This window comes from Bubalus bubalis, chromosome 11 (assembly GCF_019923935.1).
Source record: "Bubalus bubalis isolate 160015118507 breed Murrah chromosome 11, NDDB_SH_1, whole genome shotgun sequence".
NCBI classification, from domain to species: Eukaryota; Metazoa; Chordata; class Mammalia; order Artiodactyla; family Bovidae; genus Bubalus; species Bubalus bubalis.
Window position 1 is genome coordinate 16,148,400 of NC_059167.1, and position 13,333 is coordinate 16,161,732.

The 13,333-nt window shown below is 39.6% G+C and overlaps 1 protein-coding gene across 16 annotated transcripts in view; it reads right to left on the reverse strand.

The window, feature by feature from the left end:
* Window positions 1-13,333, reverse strand: part of TTLL5 (tubulin tyrosine ligase like 5) — a 315,903-nt gene that overhangs the window by 227,696 nt on the left and 74,874 nt on the right. For all 16 annotated transcript variants that reach the window (XM_006052845.4, XM_025296474.3, XM_006052853.4 and 13 more), the window contains 2 exons: window positions 8,219-8,332; window positions 7,873-7,964 (listed from right to left, as the gene is read on the reverse strand). In XM_006052845.4, coding sequence (XP_006052907.4) covers window positions 7,873-7,964; window positions 8,219-8,332 — 206 coding nt within the window. The remainder of the gene's footprint in view (window positions 1-7,872; window positions 7,965-8,218; window positions 8,333-13,333) is intronic.

Below are 13,333 nucleotides of genomic sequence, written 5' to 3' on the forward strand. Positions count from 1 at the left end.
GAATGTCGACATTCTAGGAATCAGCGAACTCAAATGGACTGGAATGGGTGAATTTAACTCAGATGACCATTATATCTACTACTGCGGGCAGGAATCCCTCAGAAGAAATGGAGTAGCCATCATGGTCAACAACAGAGTCCAAAATGAAGTACTTGGATGCAATCTCAAAAATGAAAGAATGATCTCTGTTCGTTTCCAAGGCAAACCATTCAATATCAAAGTTATCCAAGTCTATGCCCCAACCAGTAACGCTGAAGAAGCTGAAGTTGAACAGTTCTATGAAGACCTACAAGACCTTTTAGAACGAACACCCAAAAAAGATGTCCTTTTCATTACAGGGGACTGGAATGCAAAAGTAGGAAGTCAAGAAACACCTGGAGTAACAGGCAAATTTGGCCTTGGAATACAGAATGAAGCAGGGCAAAGACTAATAGAGTTTTGCCAAGAAAATGCACTGGTCATAAAAAACACCCTCTTCCAACAACACAAGAGAAGACTCTATACATGGACATCACCAAATGGTCAACACTGAAATCAGATTGATTATGTTCTTTGCAGCCAAAGATGGAGAAGCTCTACACAGTCAGCAAAAACAAGACCAGGAGCTGACTGTGGCTCAGATCATGAACTCCTTATTGCCAAATTCAGACTGAAACTGAAGAAAGTAGGGAAAACCACTAGACCATTCAGGTATGACCTAAATCAAATCCCTTATGATTATACAGTGGAAGCGAGAAATAGATTTAAGGGCCTAGATCTGATAGATAGAGTGCCTGATGAACTACGGAATGAGGTTCGTGACATTGTACAGGAGACAGGGATCAAGACCATCCCCATGGAAAAGAAATGCAAAAAAGCAAAATGGCTGTCTGGGGAGGCCTTACAAATAGCTGTGAAAAGAAGAGAAGCGAAAAGCAAAGGAGAAAAGGAAAGACATAAGCATCTGAATGCAGAGTTCCAAAGAATGGCAAGAAGAGATAAGAAAGCCTTCCTCAGCGATCAATGCAAAGAAATAGAGGAAAACAACAGAATGGGAAAGACTAGAGATCTCTTCAAGAAAATTAGAGATACCAAGGGAACATTTCATGCAAAGATGGGCTTGATAAAGGACAGAAATGGCATGGACCTAACAGAAGCAGAAGATATTAAGAAGAGGTGGCAAGAATACACAGAAGAACTGTACAAAAAAGATCTTCACGACCCAGATAATCACGATGGTGTGATCACTGACCTAGAGCCAGACATCCTGGAATGTGAAGTCAAGTGGGCCTTAGAAAGCATCACTATGAACAAAGCTAGTGGAGGTGATGGAATTCCAGTTGAGCTATTTCAAATCCTGAAAGATGATGCTGTGAAAGTGCTGCACTCAATATACCAAATTTGGAAAACTCAGCAGTGGCCACAGGACTGGAAAAGGTCAGTTTTCATTCCAATCCCAAAGAAAGGCAATGCCAAAGAATGCTCAAACTACCGCACAATTGTACTCATCTCACACACTAGTAAAGTAATGCTCAAAATTCTCCAAGCCAGGCTTCAGCAATATGTGAACTGTGAACTTCCTGATGTTCAAGCTGGTTTTAGAAAAGGCAGAGGAACCAGAGATCAAATTGCCAACATCTGCTGGATCATGGAAAAAGCAAGAGAGTTCCAGAAAAACATCTATTTCTGCTTTATTGACTATGCCAAAGCCTTTGACTGTGTGGATCACAATAAACTGTGGACAATTCTGAAAGAGATGGGAATACCAGACCACCTGATCTGCCTCTTGAGAAATTTGTATGCAGGTCAGGAAGCAACAGTTAGAACTGGACATGGAACAACAGACTGGTTCCAAATAGGAAAAGCAGTACGTCAAGGCTGTGTATTGTCACCCTGCTTATTTAACTTATATGCAGAGTACATCATGAGAAATGCTGGACTGGAAGAAACACAAGCTGGAATCAAGATTGCCGGGAGAAATACCAAGAACCTCAGATATGCAGATGACACCACCCTTATGGCAGAAAGTGAAGAGGAACTCAAAAGCCTCTTGATGAAAGTGAAAGTGGAGAGTGAAAAAGTTGGCTTAAAGCTCAACATTCAGAAAACAAAGATCATGGCATCCGGTCCCATCACTTCATGGCAAATAGATGCGGAAACAGTGGAAACAGCGTCAGACTTTATTTTTTGGGGCTCCAAAATCACTGCAGATGGTGACTGCAGCCATGAAATTAAAAGACGCTTACTCCTTGGAAGGAAAGTTATGACCAACCTAGATAGCATATTCAGAAGCAGAGACATTACTTTGCCAACAAAGGTCTGTCTAGTCAAGGCTATGGTTTTTCCTGTGGTCATGTATGGATGTGAGAGTTGGACTGTGAAGAAAGCTGAGCGCTGAAGAATTGATGCCTTTGAACTGTGGTGTTGGAGAAGACTCTTGAGAGTCCCTTGGACTGCAAGGAGATCCAACCGGTCCATTCTGAAGGAGATCAGCCCTGGGATTTCTTTGGAGGGAATGATGCTAAAGCTGAAACTCCAGTACTTTGGCCACCTCATGAGAAGAGTTAACTCATTGGAAAAGACTCTGATGCTGGGAGGGATTGGGGGCAGGAGGAGAAGGGGACAACAAAGGATGAGATGGCTGAATGGCATCACTGACTCAATGGACGTGAGTCTGAGTGAACTCCGGGAGTTGGTGATGGACAGGGAGGCCTGGCATGCTGCGATTCATTGGGTCGCAAAGAGTCGGACACAACTGAGCAACTGAACTGAACTGAACACCCATTTCTGATAAAAACTCTTAGCAAAAGAGAAATAGAAGGGAACTCCTTCAATCTGATGAAGCACATCTACGAAAAACCTAACACTAACATCATACTTACCCACTCCGGTGTTCTTGCCTGGAGAATCCCAGGGACGGGGGAGCCTGGTGGGCTGCCCGTCTATGGGGTCGCACAGAGTCGGACACGACTGAAGCGACTTAGCAGCAGCAACTGCAGCAGCAACATCATACTTAATAATGAAAGGCTGAATGCTTGCCCTAAGAATGTAAACCAGACTGGGATGTCTGCTCTCACTGGTCCTGCTCAACACTGTGCTGGAGGTTCTTACCAATGTAATCAAGCAAGAATAAAGCAATAAAACATATCCAGATTGGAAAGAAAGAAAACTGTCTTTATTCACAGACAATATTTTCAACTAGGTAGGAGATCCTATGGAATCTCCAAAAACCTTCAATAACTGACAAGTGAGTTTAGCAAGATTGTGTGCGTGCATGCTAAGTTGCTTCACTTGTGTCCGACTCTGTGCAATGGACTATGGGCTGTAGCCTATGGACTGTAGCCCACCAGGCTCCTCTGTCCAGGGGATTCTCTAGGCAAGAATACTGGAGTGGGTTACCATTGCCCTTCTCCAGGGGAGCTTTCCGAATCAGGGATCAAACCCTCATCTCTCACGTCTCCTACACTGACAGGCAGGTCCTTTACCACTAGCGCCACCTGGGAAGCCCCGGGTAGTGCAAGATTACAGGACACACGTGAAAGTGAAAGTCATTTGGCCGTGTCCAACTCTTTGCGATTCCACGGACTACACAGTCCATGGAATTCTCCAGGCCAGAATACTGGAGTGGGTAGCTTTTCCATTCTCCAGGGGATCTTCCCAACCAAGGGATCGAACCCAGGTCTCCCACATTGCAGGTGGATTCTTTACCAGCTGAGCCACAAGGGAGGCTCAAGAATACTGGAGTGGGTAGACTATCCCTTTTCCTGCAGATCTTACAGACCCAGGAATCGAACCAGGGTCTCCTGCATTGCAGGCAGATTCTTTACCAGCTGAGCTATCAGGGATGCCCCAGTCAATATGGAAAAGTCAACTATATTCCTATGTACTAACAACAAACTATCAGACATTGAAATTAAAAAAACAAAAGCAGTTATACTCGAATCAAAACATATTAAATACTTAGGAATAGATTTGACAAAAAAAATGTGAAAGATCTGTACACTGAACACCACAAAACACTGCTGAGAAAAATTAAAGATGACCTAAATAAATGGACAAATATACCTTGTTCATGGGCTGGAAGACTCAATATTGTTAAGATGTCAATTCTCTTCAAACTGATCTAGAGAGCCAATACAATCCCAATCAAAATCCCAAGGAGGCTTTTTCGTAGAAACTGACAAACTAATTCTAAAATCCAAATGGAAGTGCAAATGACCTAGAATAGCCAAAACAACCTGGAAAAAGAGCAAAGTTAGAACAAGATTTTTTATAAAGCTACAGTAATCAAGACAGTGTGGTACTGTATTGGCACAAAGACAAAAAGATTAGTGGAATAGAATAAACAGTGGTTTTCCACAAAAGTGAAAAGATGGTTCAATGGACAAAAGGTAGTCTTTTCAAAAAGTGGTGCAAAAACTATTGGATATCCATCTGGAAGAAGAAAGAACTATGATACATATATATACATGGTACATAATTTTTGTACCATATACAAAAATTAACTCAAAATGGAACAGACTTAAATGTAAAACTTAAAACTATATCTAAAAGAAAACTTGAGATAGGCAAAAATTTCTTAGATGCCAAAGCACAGTAATTAAAACAAAAAAATTGGACTTAAAAATCTCTGCTCCTCAAAAGCTACTATTTAAAGGATGAGAAGACAAGCAACATATCGGGGGTGGCGGGCAGGGGAGGTGGAGGGAGGGGTGGTGGAAATCTTCTCAAAGCACACATCTGATAAAGGAATCATATCCAAAAAAAAAGAACTCTCATAGCTCAATTATAAGAAAACAAACTCATTTTAAAAATGGGCAAAATATCTAGTCATCAAATGGCAAATAAGTACATGAAGACATGCTCAACATCACTAATCATTAGGAAAATGCATGTGAAACCATGAGATATCACTACACCTCTCTTAGAGGAGCTAAAATTAAACTGGCCATACAAACTGGTGTTGAGGATGTGGAGAGAGTGAAGCTCTCATACATTTATGATAGGAATGCAAAATGGTAAAACCACATGGCAGTTTCTTAAAAAGTGAAACATATACAATGATATGATCCAGTCATTCCACAAGTAGGCATTTACCTAAGAGAAATGAAAGCACATGTTTATATAAAAATTTCTATACAGATGCTCACAGAGCCTTTCTTTACAATAACCAAAAAACTAGGAGGAACCTAAATGTTAATCCACAGAGGAGAGGATAAACAAATTCTGATATATGCCTGTTAACAAAATGCCACTCAACAATAAAAGGAGATCAAACCACTGATACATGCTATAACATGTATGAATCAAAAAATAATCTTGCCAGATAAAAAGAAAGATCAGCAAGTAAGAGGCCAACCAACAGAATTCCATATATGAAATCCTAGGAAAAGAACATATCTCTTTATTGACAGAAAGCAGATCAGTAGCTACCTGGGACAGGTAGGGCAGGGAAAGGAGGAACAGGAGAGAGGAATCACCAAGGGGGACAAAGAGACAGTTGGGAGTGATGTACATGTTCACTGTGTTGACTGCGGTGGGTAGTTTCAGGGATTTATACATATGTTACTTTATGAAATAGTACACTTTGAATATGCGAATCTTATTGTATATCAATTATAACTCAACAAAGCTGTTAAAAATAACATGTACATGAAATACTAAGCAGTAAGTTTAATGTGTTCAAGATTTACACTGAAAACCATAAAACACTGCTAAGAGAAAGAAAGCAAAGAGGTCCTAAACAAATAGGGAAATGAGATATATCATGTTTATGGATTTGGAAAATTCAATAACTGTTAAAATATCCACTTTCCCAATATTAATCTATATGTTCAAGGTAATACCAACCAAAAGTCAGCATAGAAACTGACAAAAAAATTCTAAACTTTCTTTGGAAATACAAAGGACACAAAATAGTCACAATACTTGTGAAAAAGAACAAAGTTGGAAGACTTACACTACCTAATTTCAAGACTTAGTATAAAGCTACAGATATTAAGACAAACACATAGATCAGTGAAACTGAATAAAGTCTAGAAATAGATACATATATATTTCAGTTAATTTTCAACAAAGATGCCAAGTTAAATTCAATAAGGTAATTTCAAAAAATGGTGCTGGAACAAATGGACATCCATATGGAAGGAATTTCAACCCTTATGTCACACCATACACTAAAATTGAATCAATACATATCATAGACCTAAATATAAAAGCCAAAATTATAAAACTTCTAGAAAAAAACAAAAGAGAAAAGGCTTTGTGAACTTGGGGTTGGTAAAGCCTTAGAAAACACAAAATGCAAAAATCTTAAAAAAGAATTAGTTAATTGGATTTCATTAACATGTAAAACTTCTGTATTTTGAAAGCCACTGTTATAAACAAAAAGGCTAGCCACAGACTTGGAGAAAATATTCACAATGTAAATATCTGGGAAAGGACTTATATTAAGAGTCCTCTATAACATAGAAATAAAAAAATAAAAATCTTAAAATTTTAAATGAAAAAAGAAAGATACAAAAATGGCCAATAGCACATGAATGCTCAATATCATTGTTCATCAGACAAAAACAAATTAAAACTACAAAGAAACACTACACACACACACACACACAAACACACACACACTAGAATGACTAAAATTAAAAAAGCTTGACATTTTACCAGCTGCTAGCAAGGACAGGAAGTCAGTGGAACTCCCATGCTGCTGCTGCTGCTAAGTCGCATCAGTCGTGTCCGACTCTGTGCGACCCCATGGACGGCAGCCCACCAGGCTCCCCCATCCCTGGGATTCTCCAGGCAAGAACACTGGAGTGGGTTGCCATTTCCTTTTCCAATCTGTGAAAGTGAAGTCGCTCAGTTGTGTCCAACTCTTCGCGACCCCATGGACTGCAGCCTACCAGGCTCCTCCGTCCACGGGATGTTCCGGGCAAGAGTACTGGAGTGGGTCGCCAGTGCATCACTGGTAAATGTAAAATGGTTCTTTCTCTTATCCCTTATCATATGACCCACCTACTCCACCCCTAGGTATTTATTCAAGAAACACAAAATCATATATCCACACAGAGACTTGTGCATGAATGTTCGTAACAGCAGCTTTCTTCACAACAGCCCCAAACTGGACACAATCCAAATGTTCCACAAAGGTGAGGAGATAAACAAACTGTGCTATATTCATACAATGAAACGGTATGTAATAATGATAAGGAATGAACTACCACTGTTTCACACAACATGGACAATTCTCAAAGTTATGCCAAACAAAAGAATGCAGACATTGAAAAATATATACTGTATGATTCTATTTGTATAAAATTCTAGAAAAACTATAGTGCTATAAAAAGCAAATCAGTAGCTATTGGAGGCTCAGGGTAATGAGGCACTGACTGTAAAGGGCCATGAGAGGCCATCTGGAGGTAACGTAATGTTCTATATCTTGATTGTGGTGATTAAATTGATAGCTATATTTGTCAAAATTCATCACCAAACTTAAAATAAAATGGATGCATTTTATGGCATGAAAACTTGATCTCAACAATGATTAAAAATAAACAGTATATTGTCTACATACACTTAACAGAAGGTAAAAAAAATTTTTTTCAAATCAAGGTAATAATAACCACAAAATTTAGGACAGTATCTAACTCTGGGCTAGAGGGCTAGTAAGGAAGGAAGCAGGGAACTAGCAAAAAGGGAGGAATGATGCACAAGTAGATTAAATTATCATTAAAGCTTTAGTTCTCTGGTGGACTAATATTCATTATTGTTACAAATAATTAAGATAAGAAAAGCACCAAGTAGAGAGCACTGATGATACTATGTCACAATTAATTCAATTCTCTGGACCTGAAGTACAGATTAAAAAAAAAAAAAAAAAGGTAGTCACCTCACCCATATATTTCCCATGTCTCTGATGTGGGGAATATGCGAATAAATCCACCTCTCCGATCATTCTCTTCCTTCACCCTCCGTAAAACTTTGATCTACATGGAGGAAGAGAAAATAAAATGAGCACCTATTTTGATAAATGTAATCCATGTGGTTACAGGACAGAGTTATGACCCGAGAATATGCAAGAAGCATGAAGGAAGAAATTAATTCCCTTTAAGATGCTGTTTTTGAGAGGCTATATCTCCCATGTTCAGTGTAAGACAGGACTGTCATGAATATTATGAATCACTATTTTTCACTGAACCCTATGTTAACCCACACAGGCCTGAGATGGAGTCATCTTTACCTCCTCCATTGACAGACCAAGCACAGAGCCACCTAACTTCCCCGGCACCTTCTCCCGTGCTGAGCCCACAAGGTTTTTCATTTCCGCATCACTGGCGGAGAGTGGACGGGAACGCTAGGGAGGAGAAAAAAGAAAAACAAAACGTATTGCCATCGTCTTTCTTCACTTCCCTCTAGTCAGTCCCTCAATACCATTATGTTTCATAATATGTATAAGCTCAAATCCAAAGCCCACTTTCTGTAATAGATCTCTTAGCCTGAAATCCTGGCAAACAGATGAAAGCTAGTAAATTCAAAGAAGAGAAAAAAAGGACAGAACGAAAACACTATGGGTTGAAACAGACACACAAAAAAGAAAGATACTCACATGGCTTCCTAAGCTAGTACTTACTCCTAATCTTCGTTTTGACATAAATCTAACAGTTTGAAAGATATGGGGGAAAAAATCTGAAAATAACTTCAATGTAAGGTTAGAAAGGCAATGCCAAAGAATGCTCAAACTACCGCACAACTGCACTCATCTCACACACTAGTAAAGTAATGCTCAAAATTCTCCAAGCCAGGCTTCAGCAATACGTGAACCATGAACTTCCTGATGTTCAAGCTGGTTTTAGGAAAGGCAGAGGAACCAGAGATCAACTTGCCAACATCCGCTGGATCATGGAAAAAGCAAGAGAGTTCCAGAAAAACATCTATTTCTGCTTTATTGACTATGCTAAAGCCTTTGAGTGTGTGGATCACAATAAACTGTGGAAAATTCTTCAAGAGATGGGAATACCAGACCACCTGACCTGCCTCTTGAGAAACCTATTTGCAGGTCAGGAAGCAACAGTTAGAACTGGACATGGAACAACAGACTGGTTCCAATAGGAAAAGGAGTACGTCAAGGCTGTATATTGTCACCCTGCTTATTTAACTTATATGCAGAGTTATCATGAGAAACACTGGGCTGGAAGAAGCACAAGCTGGAATTAAGATTGCCGGGAGAAATATCAATAGCCTCAGATATGCAGATGACACCACCCTTAGGGCAGAAAGTAAAGAGGAACTAAAAAGCCTCTTGATGAAAGTGAAAGTGGAGAGTGAAAAAGCTGGCTTAAAGTTCAACATTCAGAAAACGAAGATCATGGCATCTGGTCCCATCACTTCATGGGAAATAGATGGGGAAACAGTGGAAACAGTGTCAGACTTTAATTTTGGGGGCTCCAAAAATCACTGCAGATGGTGACTGCAGCCATGAAAGTAAAAGACACTTACTCCTTGGAAGGAAAGTTATGACCAACCTAGACAGCATATTAAAAAGCAGAGACATCACTTTGCCAACAAAAGTCCATCTAGTCAAGGCTATGGTTTTTCCAGTGGTCATGTATGGATGTGAGTATTGGACTGTGAAGAAAGCTGAGTGCCAAAGAATTGATGCTTTTAAACTGTGGTGCTGGAGAAGACTCTTGCAAGTCCCTTGGACTGCAAGGAGATCCAGCCAGTCCATCCTAAAGGAGACCAGTCCTGGGTGTTCACTGGAAGGACTGATGCTAAAGCTGAAACTCCAATACTTTGGTCACCTCATGTGAAGAGTTGACTCATTGGAAAAGACCCTGATGCTGGGAGGGATTGGGGGGCAGGAGGAGAAGAGGACGACAGAGGATGAGATGGCTAGATGGCATCACTGACTCGATGCACATGTGTTTGGGTAAACTCCGGGAGTTGGTGATGGACAGGAAGGCCTGGCGTGCTGCGATTCATGGGGTCACAAAGAGTTGGACACGACTGAGCGACTGAACTGAACTGAAGATTAGATATGTGTTTATTTCAGGAAGTCACTATATTCTTTTTAACACTCGGGAAGGAGAGCTAGGAAAAGTGATACATAAGACAGAAAAACAATAAGCAATCTGCTATGTCACCGATGACAAAGTTGGACAGTGGGATGTTTCAGAACTTGAGGGGGAAATATTGAGATGAGAGTTATCAGTGATGCAGAAAAGAAATGTGAGCAAGGCTATGACGTGAGAAACACTGTAGCTGCTGGACTTCAAGAGACTTGTATCTAGGATGACTGCCTTGGGTACTCCAAGGAGGCACCCCAGTCGGTCATGCTCCTTATGAGATCCCCAAAGATGATCAGGGTGACTTCAGCTTCTGAATGATGATCAGGAAGGTTGTCGGAGAATGAAAGTTTTAAGTGATTGTGATGTTATGAGAGCAGAGAAATATAAAGGCAACAAAGGAAGGCAGATGTATGAAACGTGAAAATAAACTATTATTTTAAAAAAACTGATAACTTGGCTGATAACTAAATCAGCCAAGTTAAGTCAGCCAAGTGGGAATAAGGAATGAATAATCCAAGAAATGGGGGTGCAATTTGTCTCTCTAAGAGTCCAAGAAGTAACTCTGACCAGACAGAAGAAATCTTACTGTCAGAAACTATTGTTTATTTTCCTCTTTGTGTACATCTATGGAAAGGCTTTTTCACAACTCACTTTTGACATTTTTAGCTACACTCAATGGCAGTGGTTTAGTTGCTAAGTCGTGTCCAACTCACAACCCCACGGACTATATCCTGCCAGGTTCCTTTGTCCGTGGAATTCTCCAGCCAAGAATACTAAAGTGGGCTGCCATTTCCTTTTCCAGGGGATCTTCTTGACTCAGGAATTGAACCCAGGTCTCCCACACAGCAGGCAGATCCTTTACCAACTGAGTTACAAGAGAAGCTCCTCAACAATACTCATTGTTAAACTAAATGTTTGTGTTGCCCCAAAATTCATGCTGAAGCTCTAACCCACACAATGTGATGGTATTTGGAGACATGGCTTTTCGGCGGTAAGTAGGTGAGGACGTGAGAATGAGGCACTGGTCTAATGAGATAAATGCCTTGTAAACAAGAGTCACCAGGGAGCTTGTTCTCTCTCTCTCTGCCTGAATATGCACAAAGAGCACAGTGCAAGATGATGACCATCTACAAGCCAAAAGAAGAGGCCTCAGAGCAAAACCTATCTTGCCAGCACATTGACCTGGAACTTCCCAGCCGTCAGAACTGTGAGAAATAGATTTCTGTGGTTTAAGTCACCTGGTCTATGGTATTTTGTTATGGTAGCATACAGACTAACGTCTACCTGTATATAAATAACCATGATTGGCTTTATCTTTGGATGCAGGGGAGACCAATATATACTAATCTTTAAAACCAGCATGGAGTTATAAAACACAGATTTTCTGATAAGCAAATCCATGAAAGAAAAATCATGAAATCAGCAGATACAAGCAATAGTGAAGGCAGGAACTTTTATCTCGTTAGCTTTTCCTGTGGTATCTTTAGCATCTAGAACACTACTTGGCATGAAGCAGGAGATCAATAAATATTTTTTTAAGAAATAAATAATGTGCTGACGCACAGATCAACCATGGTTAGAATTAAAATTTGCAGAGGATTTTGGAAAAAAAATTCAACTCCCTTCTAATCCCTGGAAATACATTACATAGCACATGTTGGGATTACAGGGCAATTAAGAAAAAAGTTTAAAAATTTAGGAAGGGAATCAATATAATCATTTTCAAAAATCTTTAAAGTGTGAGTTCTTATTTAGCATATAATTTGGAAAAGCCAAAATACTAAATGGGTGTCTTGAGGACGTCTGTCATTTTCACACATTATTTACTGTTTGCTAAAAAGACTTATCTACCTCACATGTCACAACATGACTTTGATCAAAAAGCCACTGGCAGTAAAACCTCCAAAGTCAAGTTGCCTTATCACCTCACACTAGTTAAAGATATCTTAAAGTCCTCTGAAATTATGAAAGAAGAGAATGTGAAGTAAGCATTCATTTTAATGATATAAATAAAAATAAAGATTAAGCATTTTAGAATACAAAGAATGCTACTTTAAAATGCTGATTAACTGTATTACAAGGTCACTGATAAAAGTATTTTAAGAAATAGTTATTGCCTATCAGAATAGTTTTAAGGAATCGTCATATTTATATGAACATGGATCAAGTCACTACTGATCAAGTCACTCGTCTGATGAGCAGCACCAATTAAAAAATTTTTTTTTTTGCTTTTTTGTCTTTTTTGTTGTTGTTGTTCAACCTCTTGTCTTTATTAGGGGTTTTTTGCTTGTTTTTTGTTTATTTTTCTTTTTTTATCTTTTTAAACTTTTTTTTTTTTGCTTTCCTAGGACCTAATTTTCATTTCTGTAGAACTGCTTCCTGATAGAGTGATATTGCTGGCTTCCAAAGATTGAGATTATTATGATGCTGCTGCAACCTTCCTCTACTCATCTAAGCCTGCTCCCACAAAGAATGAGCACCTCAAAACATTCCCAGTCATTTTCAGAGTTGTCACCGACCCGCATTCACAATACTCACAGTACACAATCCTAACTCCAGCCACGGCATGCCTGTGTGAATGTTATCTGAGTGGGGTGTGTAGGAATTCAAGCAGGTGCTCCTGGTCGGGGTACTCGGGAGGTTAGACAAAGGAGGGGGTAATGGTGCTTGTTAGATGAATGCTCCAGCTGTTAACTTCCATGAACCAAGGTCTTTATTTTACTGCCACAAATACCACAAGGCTGCAAAGAAAAGGTCAATGCTACTTCAAGAGAAAAAAAATGTGGCTGGAAACTCCTTTAATCTCTTCACCCATTTATCTCAGTGTCAACCATTAAGAAGGCTGAGGGGGGCTTCCCTGGTGGTCCAGTGGCTAATACTTTGTGCTCCCAATGCAGGGGACCTGGGTTCGATCCCTGGTTGGGAAATGTCCCACATGCCGCAATTAAGACCCAGCACAACCAAATAAATATTAAAAACAACAAAAATGAAGAAGAAGAAGGCTGAGAGGGAGAAATGTGAAAAGATGTAGCTCCTAAAATCTAGGTATCTCAGATGCTTCTCTAACATCCACCCAGGTGTCCTATGTCTTTGGAGAAGCCAGTGGAAAATAATCAGATTAGAAAGTCAAAAATATTTTGCCAACCTCATCTTTTCAATAAATTTGAAATTAGAGAGCAATTTTTTAATCTACATAATATCTGTTGTGCTGGTTCATAGAGAAATGTATTTATACAGGAACAGCAAAGCATTACTATTCTAGACCTACAAATACTTATTAATGAAAT